The sequence below is a fragment of the Cervus elaphus genome, chromosome 5, assembly GCF_910594005.1.
Source record: "Cervus elaphus chromosome 5, mCerEla1.1, whole genome shotgun sequence".
Classification (NCBI taxonomy): Eukaryota; Metazoa; Chordata; class Mammalia; order Artiodactyla; family Cervidae; genus Cervus; species Cervus elaphus.
In genome coordinates, this window is record NC_057819.1 from 100,861,382 (window position 1) to 100,875,502 (window position 14,121).

General features: G+C 57.4%; 1 protein-coding gene across 4 annotated transcripts in view; it reads right to left on the reverse strand.

The window, feature by feature from the left end:
• Positions 1 to 5,061: 5,061 nt before the first annotated feature.
• PIK3R5 (phosphoinositide-3-kinase regulatory subunit 5) overlaps positions 5,062 to 14,121 on the reverse strand; it is a 74,903-nt gene continuing 65,843 nt past the window's right edge. For 3 of the 4 annotated variants that reach the window (XM_043903820.1, XM_043903819.1, XM_043903821.1), the window contains exons 7-19: positions 13,136 to 13,310; positions 12,243 to 12,396; positions 11,526 to 11,609; positions 10,521 to 11,262; positions 10,232 to 10,394; positions 9,784 to 9,909; positions 9,185 to 9,313; positions 8,955 to 9,048; positions 8,707 to 8,783; positions 8,093 to 8,186; positions 7,679 to 7,761; positions 7,028 to 7,140; positions 5,062 to 6,916 (exon numbers count right to left, since the gene is read on the reverse strand). In XM_043903820.1, the coding sequence (XP_043759755.1) occupies positions 6,763 to 6,916; positions 7,028 to 7,140; positions 7,679 to 7,761; positions 8,093 to 8,186; positions 8,707 to 8,783; positions 8,955 to 9,048; positions 9,185 to 9,313; positions 9,784 to 9,909; positions 10,232 to 10,394; positions 10,521 to 11,262; positions 11,526 to 11,609; positions 12,243 to 12,396; positions 13,136 to 13,310 (2,188 nt within the window). In that variant the 3' untranslated portion in view covers positions 5,062 to 6,762. The remainder of the gene's footprint in view (positions 6,917 to 7,027; positions 7,141 to 7,678; positions 7,762 to 8,092; positions 8,187 to 8,706; positions 8,784 to 8,954; positions 9,049 to 9,184; positions 9,314 to 9,783; positions 9,910 to 10,231; positions 10,395 to 10,520; positions 11,263 to 11,525; positions 11,610 to 12,242; positions 12,397 to 13,135; positions 13,311 to 14,121) is intronic. The other variant, XM_043903822.1, reaches the window with a different exon arrangement.

Genomic DNA, 14,121 nt, shown 5'->3' on the forward strand with positions numbered 1-14,121 from the left:
GCGTAGCAAGAAAGACCCAGCACAGCCAAAAATAAATAAATAATTTTTTAAAAATCTAGGTTTGGCTATTTAAAAAAAGAGAGAGAGAGAGAGATGGGAAAGATAGAAACCCAGTTCATTCTCTCTTGTACAAGCCATCTTTCAAGTTGGTGAGGAAAACTTTGCCCAGGCCTCCCTTCACACCTGTTCCCCTTCCAAACTCCTGAGGACCCTTAGGTTCCTCTGAGACCGGGTCAAGGGCGGAGAGAACTTGGGGTTTCCCTGGAGGGCAGAGCCTGGGATGCCCTTCCTCTGCCTGTTCTCAGGTCGCCTGTCCTTCACGGCACGCCCAACCCTCTTTACCTTCCTATTAGGCAGGTCCTCCGGGACAGGTCTGCAAGCTTCCCAGGGTGCGGAGGAGGCGCTTGTCTGTGTGAAATTTGCACTGAGAAGGCAGAGAATGGACGAGGACATCAGGGAGAAAGCTGAGCCCAGTCCTCTGTTCCCTGCGCAAGGTGCCTGGCCCGCGCACACAGCGCGTCCTGGCCCCCACACTCTGGTCCTAGCTGCTTCTGCTTGTCGACCCCTCCTCTCCGGGTCTCAGTTTTCACCTGTGACCCAGCGATTGGAGAGTGTGTTTGCACAGCCCTCGTCAGCTCTCTCCAGCTTCTTCTCTGGACAGTCCTGGTTCTGGCCTTAGAGCCCTGCGGTTAGTTTTGCTCAGAGCGGGCCTCTGGCCCCTCAGATGAGAGGCCTCTTCCTTGGGGTGGGGGGTAAGGCTGCTTTGCTGCGCCCACTTTCCTCTCTCCAGAGGTCCCAGGGGATCCCCTTGGGCCAGTACCAGCTTTGGGGGATGGAGCGACATTCATTCACCGAGGGCTTCCTTCCTGATTCTGCCCCCTCTCCCTGCTCCCGCCCCAGTAGTGGCCGCTCTGGACTTGCCTGGAGCCTTGCCAACCGTTTCCTGTCTACCTGCGCCCCTACTTCCACTTCTCCCCCGCAGCCCACTCCTAGCCGGTCCCCAGGGAGAGTGAAGAGGGTAGCTGTGAAACTGGCTGGACTCCTCTGGAATGCCCTTATGATGAAGCCATCCCTCTCAGATTCATGGGAACTTTACTTTTCTGGGCTTCAGTTTCCCTACAGCTCACCCGAGTGGGTTGAGGGAGAGTAGCAGTAAGGGCAGGGACTCTGGGGCGGCGCTGAGCCCTGGCTTCCCCTTTTCACAGTCTCTGTGACCTTGGACAAGTTCCTTAGTTCTCTGCCTCAGTTTCCTCATCTGTAAAATGGGGCACAATAGTACCTACCTCACGGTGAGACAGGCTGGGACTTGGGACCCTTTGCTGCAGTGCTTGCACCTGGACAAATATCTTGGAGCAACAGAATACAGAGAAACTATAAGGGACTAAAATTAACTGCAGGCATATTACCTGCAGCAGTTGGGGCCAATTATGAATGAGATACAAAAAGTTCAAAATCCAACGGCCACTTCTGAGCTTCCAGGAGCAAAAGCAAGGTCCAGTGCATGAGCAAGACCACTGCACACAGCACCACCCAGGGGCGGGCAGACCACTTAAGCTGCCCCTCCGCCCCAACCCACCCTCACCCTCTTTGAGGGGCCAGCTCACCCCACCTCAGGGAGCGAGCCAGGATAGCTGCTGCTTGTTTTCAATCCCTTGTGCTGCAGCAGAGTCCCAATAAAGACCTACCTAAATTCCTCATCTGGCCTCTCATCAAGTTCTACTGAGTAAGGAGTCCAGGCACCCTGGGTGTTAACAGTGGTGTCATTGGAGGGCAGGTGTGAGATGATGTAAACACATCAAGTGTGTGGACCATGCTGGGCCCATGCACAGCATTTGCTAATATCTAGGTTTACAACCTTGATGTTCAGGGGAGATGCTCTGGTCAGGTTTCAGTGACTCCAAGGCTCCACGTTCCAGCTCTAAATGTCTGAGATTCCCCGAATGGGCCCTTTTTCTTTTCCCTTGCCCTGTGCAGAAAGGGGCACACATGTGTGGCTGCTGTGACCACAGCTGCCCCCTCCAGGGACTACACATTCAGAATGGCCGAGTAGTGTGGACTGAATGTCTTGTCGACCCCAGATTCATATGTTGAACCCCAATGCGATGGTGTGAGGAGATGGGACCTTTGGGAGGCGAGTAGGTTTAGATGAAGTCGTGAGGGTGGAGCTGCCATGATGGGATTAGTGTCCTAAGAAGAGACACCAGTGCTTCCTCTACCTTGTGAAGATGTAGTGAGAGACAGCCATCTGCAACCCAAGAAGAGAGCTTTCACCAAACATAAATCTGTCAGCACCCTGACCCTGGACCTCCCAACCTCCAGAATTATGAGAAGTAAAAGAAAGGTAGGGTTTCCCAGGTGGCGCTAATGGTAAAGAATCCACCTGCAAATGCAGCAGACATGAGACGCAGGTTCGATCCCTGGGTCAGGAAGATCCCCTGGAGGAGGGCATGGCAATCCACTCCAGTATTCTTGCCTGAAGAATCCCATGGACAGAGGAGTCTGGTGGGCTACAGTCCAGGGGGTTGCAAAGAGTCAGACAAGACTTAAGTGACTTAGCACAGCACAGCACAAAAGAAAGGTTGTGTGCTCAGTCGTGTCCGACTCTTGGCGACCCCATGGACTATAGTCCACCAGCCTCCTCTGTCCACGGAATTGTCCAGCAAGAATGCTGGAATGGGTTGCCATTCCCTTCTCCAAGGCATCTTGCTGACCCAGGGATCGAACACACATCTCTTGAGAAGTAAATGTCTGCTGTTTAAATCACTCACTCTCTGGTATTTTGTTATAGGAGCCCAAGCAGACTGAGATCCTGGGCCTGGGATCTGACCAGGACACAGGTGTGCCTGCTGCAGATGGGGACGACTTGCCACCTGCCTGTCTTTGCCCCAGGGAGGGCACTCTTTCCCCGGAGAGCTGGCTTCCTTTACCCTGATTGTACTGGTAGGGCTGGGGGAGCAAATAGAAGGATTTAGAGATTGGGCAAAAAGAGAAGAGTAGTTTCTTCCCCAAGAAAACCCAGAAGCCCCACTTCCAGGGCAGCGACTGACATCCCAGTGCTAGAGGGTGTGATGGGTGTGGCAGTTGGGGGAAGGGAAGTCTGAAGTCCCAGGGCAGGTGCCAAGCGGTCCATGTCCACGTGCATCTCCTGCGTGGGAGAAGCTGTAGGATCTGGAAATCTCTCTGATGCCTTTCCTTTGAGCAGACTGAGAGGGGCTAAGCGTTCCCTGCCCCAGGGGTTGTGGGAGAGCCATCCCTCTGGAAGAGGGATGACTTGGATGTCAGGGACCACAGGAAGAGGTCTCAGACCACTGTGTTCTGGGCCCCAGAGGAAGTTACAAGCCTCCAGAGCAGAACAAATGGATAAATTGGACTTCATTAAAATTAAGATCATCTGCTCTGCAAAAGGCAGTGTTAAGAGAATGAAAACATAAGTCACAGATTGGAAGAAAATATTTGCAAAACATGTATCTGATAAAGGACTGGTATCCAAATTTTGTGCTCCAAATAGTCTTTTTAACATTCAACAATAAGAAAACAAACAACCCAATTAAAACAAGGGCAAAAGATCTGAACAGATACCTTAGCAAAGAAAAGAGAAAAAGCCAATGCAAAAAAAAGGCCACATACAATTACAACTACATAACATTCTGGAAAAGGAAAAACTACAGAAATGGTGAAAAGATCAGTGGTTGGAAGGGGGTAGGGGAGGAATGGGTGAACAGGGGAGCACAGAGGTTTTCAGGGCAGTGAGACTACTTTGTGTGATATAATGGTGGATATATATTTCCAAATCCATAGAATGTATTATACAATGCCAACAGTGAGCCCTAAGGCAAACAACAGACTTTGAGCAATAATGGATCCATGTAGGTTCATCAGTTGTAACAAATGTACTCGTTAATAGTGGAAGGAGGTGGAGTACGTGGGAAATTTCCATATCCTCTGCTTAATTCTGCTTTGAACTTTAAACTGCTCTAAAAATAAAGTCTATGTTAAGCATTAAAAAAAAAGAAAATAGACATATGGCAAATAAACACATGAAAAGATGCTCAACATCAGTCTTTAGGGAACTGCAAAAGAAAACAACAAGAAGGTATCACTACACACCCATTAGAATGGATAAAACTCAAAGCACCGACAACACGAAATGCTAATAAGGGTGTGCAGGTACAGGAACGCATGCATTGCTGGTGAGAATGAAAAAATAGAAGAGCCTAACTATACTGTATTTGTACTATATGATCAAGCAACTATGTTCTTTAATATTTATCCAGATGAGTGGAAAACGTGTGTATGTCTGAACAAAAACCAGCACTGTATGTTTATGGCAGCTTTATTCATAATTGCCCCAAATTTGCATCAACCAAGATGTCCTTTAGTAGATGAATGTATAAATAAACCCTGGTACCTCAATAAATTGAAATACCATTCAGCAACAAAAACAAATGAGCTATGAAGACATGGAGGAATCCTCAGTGCATGTTGCTAAGCGAAAGGAACCAACATGAAAAAGCTCTATACTACAGGTTGTTCAGTTGCTAAGTTGTGTCTGACTTTTCGACCCTAGGGACTGCAGCATGCCAGGCTTCCCTGTCCTTCAGTATCTCCTGGAGTTTGCTCAAACTCATGCCCATTGAGTCTGTGATACTGTATGGTGCCAACTTATGGTATTCTGGAAAATTTGTAACTAGGGAGACAGTAAAAAGATGACTGGTTGCCAGTCTAATTAAGTAATGTTTCCCATTTAAAAAACGATATTACCCTATTTGGGATATCCATTTCCTTTGTCAGACTGGCAAACTGTAATTTTGAGAAATTTCTCCGTTTTATCGAAATTGCCAAATGAATTCGTGAGGTCCAGCACGAAGCTCACTTCCCTTCTGCTCAGCAACACAGTGAGGGATATAGGGAAGGAAGACTTGGGTATAAAACGTTATTTTTTATAGAGAGGAAAATTACAAAAAGATAAACAAAGCAATCCCTTAAGAATCTTATTTCCATTCTATGTGAAATGACTTACATGAACTAAACCTGGCAGGAAAATAACTGTAGATCATCAAATCCAAGAGAAACCAAATTTTATTTGACAATAATATTAAATTCCACTCATTTATTCTTGAACATGTCAATCATGTCAGAGGACAAATAACTCACATGACAAAAAATATTAAAGGTGTATTGCCAACCACTGTCTGGGGCCTGGAGCAAGGACAGATGGCCTGGACAGGGGAGGGATGGTAATACCGAGGTGCGGGGAGATGGGGCCGCTCTGCCCACTTCTCTCAGGTCCTGAGTACCCTGGGCTGGGGCTTCACGGGCTCCCATGAGCCCACAGCCTTTGGCACAGATGAATCAGGAGTGGGAGGGGTTCTGTGAGGATATAACTGTCTGCATCCATGGTTAATTCTCCACCTCTCCCAGTCCAAACCCCGGGCCCCAGCCCGGCCCTGCATCCGACCACCCCAGCCCACACATCAGTGTTCAGATTCTCAAACCAGTGCCACCTGGCAGTTACCAATTTTTGGCTCTTGTGTTCTATCAGCCATTTGCCCCCAGGCAGGCTCTAAGCTGCTCAAGGTCAGCTCTCCACCCTCTGCTCCTCTGGGAACTTGCCCAGGCACAATGGTGCCCGTGAACTTTGGGGCTGGAAGATTCCACACGTGATGGACTGTGTTGGGAGGCGGGGTGATGCGGGCCAGCCTGGGAGAGGCAGAGGTGAAGGCTGGTGCAGCTGTGGACTGTCTTCTTACCCGGACCAAGGCAATTCCTCCTTCAGAGGGTAGAGCTGAGCGTCCCTTCCCCTCTCATCTGGGTCCTGCCTCAGCAGCGAATTGGCAAAGAGGCAATGAAGAACATTCCCTCCCCTCCCCTACCAGACCAGGGACTCAGCGCTTAGGGGGCGAGGCTGCTGACTTTTCCTGAGCACCTGTCAGAGGCGCTGGGCCAGGTGCCTTGCAGTCTTGTCTCAACCCCCTAAGGAGGCCTTATTGCCCCCTTTAGCGCTCAGCAAAGAGAGGCCTGAAGATGCGAATTCATTTCCTTCTGGCCATTTAGCCAGAAGGTCCCTGAGCTGCCACTGAATCTAGGCTTGTCCTGTCTCCTCCAAGAATCTCCAGGAAAGGGCTCCAGAAAGAGTGTGCTCTGAGTCCTGACAGCAAACAGGTCAAGTGCTGGCGCTGTTTCTCAGAAGATCCAGGGAATTTGAGAGAGAGAAAGTGTGTGTGTATGTGATAGAAAGATAGATGGAGAAGGAGGTAGGAGGGCAGCACTGAGGTCAGAAAAATAACACCCATGTTTCTCCTACCTGAACCCCAGGTAGGGGGGCTGAACTCCAGACTCAAAGGCACCCCCCCCGACCCCGCAAGTCTCTGACACAGTAAGGGGAGGGACTGGCCAAGGGAGAGGCCTAACCCCTCCACCCCCCAGAGCACCAGAGCCTCAGATCTTCCTTCTAGAGAGGATCCTAGGCCATCTAGAAGGCAGGGCCTCCACAGATCAGCTCACCCATCCCTCTCCTCTCTACCTGAGGAATCTGAGGGGCTGTAGGCCAGGTTCCTCCCCCTAATGCCTGGTTGTTGTTTTTTTTTTCCCAAACAGAGTTTCAGAGGCACCATTAATCCCCTGTCTGTGGCAGAGCCCACAGCGGGGACCCTGACCCAGCACAGGGCCATTCAGCTGTCCACCAGGAGCCAGGCCCTCCCAGGAGAAGGGGGCCCCGAAAAGGCTGCCCCCGGGCTTCCTGTCCAGGCTGGGGCCGCACGGCTAGGGCAGAGCTCCGCTGAAGGTCATGATGGGCAGGCAGAGCAGGGAGCAGAGGTCGGGCGTGGTCTGCCCCTGTGCCGGCGGGTAGGACGGCCTCTGGGGCTGGGGGCAGAGGCTGCTCTTCTCGGGCTTGTAGCAGGGTGAAACCTCACACCTGTGGGGCAGGGTGGGTGTCAGGGCAGGCTCCCACCCTTCCAGCTCCTTCCAGGCCTCAGGGTTGGGGGCAGGGGCGCTGAAGCAGGGCTGGGGGCCCCCACTTTCCTACCTGACCACACTCTGCAGGATCTTCCGCTCGTCCTGGTCCAGGCACACGGCAAAGGGACAGCTGTTAGAGCCGATGATCTGCACCTTGTCCACTTTGACCTGCGACGTGGTAATCTGGAAAGAGCGCCCGGGTCACCTGGAGCCCTGCCTGCCCCTCCCCTCCTCCGGAGCTGCCAGCCCTCAGCAACCTCTCCCCTTGGAACCATCCACCTGGGTCCAAGGGGTGGGGGCACACAGGGGGTGGTCCCACGGCCTCCATCAGGCCCTGACTCCCTCCCAGCCTCTGCCCTTTCCCGAGTCTAGAAGGAGCATTGTTCTGGGAGGAAAACCCCACTGCCTGCGCCACGAGAGCCTGGGTTCCCTGACGCAGAGTCCACTCTGACACGCAGCCCACTCGGGGTTCCCCTGGCAGCCACCACGGAGCCTTTCTGCAGGCGCAAGGGTACCTCCTCCTCCCAGGGCCCCCACACGTGTGCACACCCCTTACCTGCCTCTCCTCTCACCCACACGGCCCAGCACAGCCCTTGGACACGCCACCCCCATACGCACAGATACACACACATACACAGACATGCACAGACACACACACGCATACATACACGTGCCCAGTATGTCTCCTGAGGGGGCGGCAGGGAGGAGGGGGCATCCTTACCTGGTTGAAGCCCTTCTTAGATTTAGGGTTCTGCCTTTTCACCACTTCTGTTAGGTTTAGCGTCAGGGCCTCTGTGCTTGAGTCTGAAGGGCAGGGGTGGCTCAGGCCAGGCTCAGGACCACCTCTGTCCCTACTCCCTCCCTCACCCCCTGCCCCCATCTCCACCTCCCCGTCCCTCAACTTCACTTCTCTCCACCTCCCTGTCCCCCCACCCCCTGTCCCCCGACCTTCCTGTCCTCACCCCTACCCTACCTGGTCCCCTCCTACCTCTGTCTCCCCTACCCCTGTCTCCACCCCCACCCTCACCCCCTGCCCCCCACCTCCACTTCCCTCCACTTCCCTGTCCTCATCCCTACTGTACCGCTGCCCCACCCCACCTCCTGGCTACACGTGCCCCCACTCTCACCCCCTCACCTAACTCCTCCTGCTGCCGGCAGGCCTTGCTGAGGTTGACGGAGGTGCAGACCTTCTCCATGTTACTCCAGCGACTGCGCCCACTGATGGCCCCCTGGGAAGGGAGCAGAGCCACACTATCTGAGCCCCAGGCCCCTGGTGCCTGGTGCCTTCAGCTCCAGACCCGCCAGCAACAGGGTGCCACCTGCCACCAGCACACCCAGGCAGCTCTCTCTCCACCCCAGTCGGCCAGCTTCTTCACTAAGAGCCCCCTTGATCTCTATAAAGACCTGGTGAACCCCAGAAGGAGCTATCAGGTCACTGGTTTGGTCCACAGGCCAGCGTGATGACCGGGTCGAGAACTCAGCTCCATCTTCACACCCAGCCTGGAATCCGGGCCCCCGAGCACCCTGAGGAGGGGGACTGCCCAGGGGGAGGGCAGCTTTGGAGGCAGAGGGGAAGGGGAAGGTCCACTGCCTCTCCTTCCCCGTTCTCTCAGCATCCTGGAGCACCTTGGCAGCCTGCCGCGGCCTTCCAGCTTACAGACTGGGGTCCAGTACACAGGAGGCCGGCTCCGGGGAGGCGGTGAAGAAGCTGGCCGACTGAGGTGAAGGGCAGGCCCGCAGCAGGCTTACCTTGCTGTAGATAATCTGTAGTGTTAGCGGGACAGCCTCCCGGTCACCGTCGATGCCCAGCCGCTTGCTGCCAGGACCTGTGCACACAAACAGACCCTCTGCTCCTCTCCCTTCCAGGCCCTCACAGACCAGGGGCCCTGCCTCCCTGCCCCTTTCTTGTCCCTCCTGCCCCAGTACCCTGCGACCCCTCCTCCCCAAGGGGCCCCTGGGTCCCGGCCCACCTCCACGGGGGCTCAGGCAGGACCCACCTGAAGCCTTGATGGCACGTGTGGCAGCGCAGTGACCCAGCTCCAGGGAGTGGATGAAGATCTCTGTCGTCTTCTCCCCGGTGACGAAGGTCAGCTGCAGTGGGCAGGAGCGCGGGCATCAGCGTGGACTTCCCAGAGGGACTCCCAGGTACCCCCCCACAGCACAAGGCCGCCGGGGACGGGCGGAGGGGGACCCTGCAGCCAGTCTGCAGCGGCAGGACAAGCCTTACCTCGGTCTGATAGACCTGCAGCAGCACCGGGCGGGCAGCGAAGCGGCAGTAATAGAGCAGCATGTCAGCCAGGATGGGCAGCCGGGCAGGGGAGCCCTCCAGGGGCCGGGACTCCGCCTTCAGAGACTGCTGGGGGTGGGGGGAAGCCCCGAGATGGAGAGAGAACGGGGAGGATGAGAGGACGACACACAAAGGAGACAGATCCAGAGGCAGGCAGGGCCAGGGAGGGGGGCGGTGAGATGGGGGCAGGAAACAGAAGGGTCGGGGAAGGACCCACGGCCCAGCCTCCATCCCTCCTCTCCAGCCTCCGAACTGGTCGAAGCTGGGAGTTGAGGAGAGGGGGCTGAGGCCCAAGACGCCTGGATCCTTCTGGGGCCCCTCCCTCCCTCCCAGCACAGAGACCCCTCCCTGGGCCTCGGAGCCCCAGGTTCAGCTCAGTCCTGCTTCCAGCCAGCCTCCCTGCTCGATCCTGAGTGAGCTCTGGCCCTCCATGGGGGGCCTCCAGCTGGGCCCCCTAAGCCAGGGCCTTCAAAGCAAGACTGGATGCCTGCAGCCAGGCGCCCCCCCTAGCCCCTGCACCCCAGAAAGGGGCGGCTCACCTGGCACAGAACTTCGGGGGGCAGGTGCATGAGGCCCAGCACGTTGCGCTCATACCAGGGGTCAAGCATGCCGAGGTAGTGGGAGATGTCGTTGGTGCTCTCCCCCCAGGGGGCCGCGCCCAGCTCCTAGAGAGGGGGCGACAGTCATGCCCAGCACCCTGGCCCTGCCACCCTCGCTGCGGGCCCTGCATGGCACCTGCTGCCCCATTCTGAGCTTCTCCCTTGCCCTTGGAGAGGTCTAACGACCCTCAGTCCATGCCCCCCTCCACCCCACCACCACACGCAGGGCAGGGAGCACGCCCGGGAGCCAGGCCCACCCAGGAGGACGTGCGTCATAAACAGGGGTAGCTGCTGCTCCTGACTTCCGACCAGCCCCCTTCCAGGGATCTGGGACCCGCTCATGTCTCCTTGCTTTGCCACCCTGCTGGGCCCAGGGCTGGGGACCTACCGCAGGGCCGGGGTGCCTCGGGGAGTCTGTGGGGAGGGGGGACGTCTGGCATGGAGAAGCTGGGCTGGTGCAGCCCCCAGTTCCTTGGCTCCGCTTCACGGGCACGTAGAAGAACTGGAGCTTAAAGAACCGTGTGAGGAGTGGACGGTTGCTCTCCAGACGCCTGCAGAGAAGAAGATGGTGAGAAGGGAGTCCCTGGGCTCCTGGGGGACCCCAGTCCTCGAGCCCAGATGCCGCCAGCACCACCCCTCTGAAGAGGGGCAGACGGAGGCCCAGCGCCAGCTCTCACCGCAGTTTGCTGTACGCCCGGGCCACCTTCCCCGAGATCCGATCAGAGCCGAAGACCACGACTCGCAGCGTGGAGGCCTTGGGGTCCTCATCCCCACTCAGGAAGGGGCGGCGGCGCTGATGGCGGGAGGCAGGGGCTAGGAGCCAGCCGGGCAGCGGGGGGCTGAGCTTGGCCTGAGGCAGGGAGCGAGAGCGCTGGGCCCGGGAGGCGGGCCGCGGGCCGTCCACGGGGCTCACAGGGCTGCAGAGGCTGCCGGCACGCCGCAGGGGCACGGCACCGTCCGGGCTGCCCTCTAGGGCCCGGGAGTCCCTTCGCAGCACGAGCTGGCTGGTGCTCTTGAAGAGTTTATAGATCCTGTTGAACTTCTGTCCGGACCTGCGGTGGCCCCGGCGTTCCTGGCTGCCAGGCCTTTTGGGCCTCTCGAAGGAGCTCTCCTCACTGTCCTCCACATAGCCACTGTCGATGCCGTCCGACAGGCCCGACACGAAGGAGGTCAGCAGCTGGCGGTGGAGGGTGGGTCCTGAGGCCTGGGACGAGGCAAGGGACAGGGTGGAGTCGCGGGAGGCCGCGGAGCTGGTGGAGAGCAGAGAGTCCCTCTCAGCACAGTGCCTGTCGCTGTCCAAGTCCTCCTCCTCCTCTTCCTCGTCCTCGTCCTCCTCCTCCCCGTCCTCATCCTCGTCGTCCCCCAGGATGCCCGGTTGGAGCAGCTCCTGTTCCTTCAGCAGGATTTCCTGCAGGATGTCTGCCGGGAGCAATGAGGGACACCATCTGGGCGTCAGGCCCTGGAACCCCTCCTGCACAACCCTGGGAGGGTCGACAGACTCAGACAGAACGACACTGGGGGGGAGAGGGTAAGGGCCAGCCCCGGACTCAGAGCCCTGCCCTCTGCTCTGCTCAGGTGGGAGGGCGGGCGGGGGTGGGTGTGGGGGAGGCCCACTGCAGAGGAAGAGAGCCCCGGATGTTTGGGGGGGGTGGACACCAGGGGGACCCCAGCGGGTCGCTCACCGAAGCTGTCCTGGTTCCAGCTGTAGGTATAGCACCTGGCCACGGGCATGGGGATGGTGCGCAGCTTGCCGGGTTTGGCGGTGTCTGGAGGAGCCAGGGAGGGAGGGGCAGGAGGTGAGGGCTGGGCTGGCGCCTTGAGACTGGCCAGCCCAGACCCCTCTTTGTCTTGGAGCAGAGACCAGAGTGGGGAGAGGGACCAACAGCCAGGTGGGCTGGGGCTGAGCTGGAAGCTGAAACGCCTGACCCGCAGTCAGGGGACTTTTCTCAAGCCCACGGGGTAGAAGCCACACCCTTCTGTGAGCCGTGGGAATGTGGCCAAGTCTCAGGCTCTGAGCCTCCGGTTCAAACAGGAGAAGGAGGGCACCAGCTCACCAGGAGTCCCTTCTTCTGTAACAAACCTTCCCCAGAGCCGCTGGGGCAAGGCGAGCCATGTGACAAAGGGGGCCCAGAGGGGTATGTGCAGCTTCTGTGTTGTCTTCAAATGCAGCCCGGTGCCCTCGATCAGTCCTCCCTTTTCCTCCTCCCGCCACCACCCCCGTGCCAATCTGTAGCCGAACCCGAACCCTGCAGAGGGGAACCATGCCCTCAGGATGGCAGAGCAGGAGGTGTCGGAGAACCTGGGTCCCTGAATGATTATACGGAGCAGGCCCAGCCGGGCTGCTCGCCTGGGGAGCTGTGGAGCCACAGAGGGACGGGGCCTCACCCCCAGTGCCTCACCTAGGACACCGGGGAAGCCGGCTTTCTCTCCCACTGCCTGCAGTTTGGTCCTGAGCCACTGGCGGGCCTCGGCAGCATCCCCGATGCCTGATGCCAGCTCCTGAGCCTCCGCTGTCTCCGCAAAGATGTCTTCAAGCTCAGCCAGGGTCTTGGACTGAAAGCCGGGGCGGGGGGAGGGGGGTAGGCAGGCTTGCCCGTGAACCTCGGCCTGGCCACCCAACTTTTCAAACTCCCAGTGACCTGTCTCTCCCTGGCCTTGCCACCACCTCCACCCACAACTGACCACCGAGCCAAGGTCCCCCTCAGCCCCTCTTCTCCACAAATGGTCAGAAAGAAAAGCCCAGAGCCTTGCAGAGCTGGGGGGGGGGGTGGATCTCAGTGCTCAGAGACGGGGAGCCACACAGCCAGCAGGTCCCAGAGCTCGGCCTAGACTCCAGGGTGCCAGCTTCAGTGTAAAGCTCATGCCTGTGCCACCCAGCTCATGCCACCCTCGGAGGCTGCGTTCAGTCCCTCGGTCCCGGTTCCACCCATCCGGGTTAGGAACCAGCAGAACAGAGACCTCTCAATGAGGTCAGTGCTCCAGTGACCTCACTCAAGGTGAGGGGGACCAGTGTATCCGGGCGGGCTCCAAAAGGGAGCAGTGAGAACCTCTGCCGGGAGGGGGCGCTGCTGAGCCCAGGGCGGACCCTGCCTTTGTAGCGAGAACCTCTGCAGGGAGGGGGCGCTGCTGAGCCCAGGGCGGACCCTGCCTTTGTAGAGAGAACCTCTGCAGGGAGGGGGCGCTGCTGAGCCCAGGGCGGACCCTGCCTTTGCAGAGAGACCCTCTGCAGGGAGGGAGCGGTGTTGAACCCGCGGGAGGGGGCGGTGCTGAGCTCAGGGCCCCGGGGACATACCTGCAGCCTGCAGTGCAAACCCGGCAGGTCGCAGTGGGGCCCAAAGGTGGCCTGGAAGGCGTGCAGGAGCAGGGTGGTGTAGGTGCTGTGTGGCGAATGCCCGGGCGTGCTCAGCTGGTTGGCCACGGCGAGGAACTCGGCCTGCACCTCCACTGGGTTCAGCAAGAGCACAGTGCTGGGGACACAGAGGACCGGCCATGGGCACTGGGGGACAGGGGTGGGGCCGCCACAGAGCCCACTCGGGCTGGGGGCCAGCCCCTCTGACACCCAGGCCTTCTCACAGCCCAGGTGGGGCCTGAGGCCAGGGGAGAGCCGGTGGCTTGGGGGGTCCCAGTTCCAAGGGGAAAGCTCACTGCCTACTTATGACCAGTTCTCAGCTGGGCTTTACAAAGACCTTTTAAAAACTGAACTTCGTTTCCACAAATAAATTCTACCTTCGTTTTTCTTTAATAAAAAAATTTTTCCTACAAGACATGTGAACAGATGCAAAATGACACAATAAAGGATTGTATTTTAGGGGAGGTGACTGGAGGCCAGGTGATCATTTTGGGGAGGGGGCAGCAAGGCAACCACATGCTGTGCGATGTGGCCTGAAATTTCAGCCCGTGCACTTAAGTCAAGGGTCGGGTGTGAGGTGGCTTCTGCCAGGAGGAAGGGGAGCAAGTCAGGGCTGCATCTGACTCCTCTTCTGGCAGAGGGTGCCCTTTCTTTCTTTTCAAAAATATTTATTTGGTTCCATGTGGGATCTAGTTCCCTGACCAGGGATTGAACCTGGGCCCCTGCATTGAGAGCTCAAGGGTCTCAGCCACTGGACCACCAAAGCCATCATGAAGGCCAGCATTGGGCTGGGAGAGGTAGCGTGCATCCAGTCACCAACCCCCTCACCTCCCTTCCCCTGGACCCTGTCTCTCTCTCTCTCTTTTTGTTTTTTTTTTGAGTGAAAGCACCCAGAAAGCAGGTATATTGAGAAATATACACATCCCACC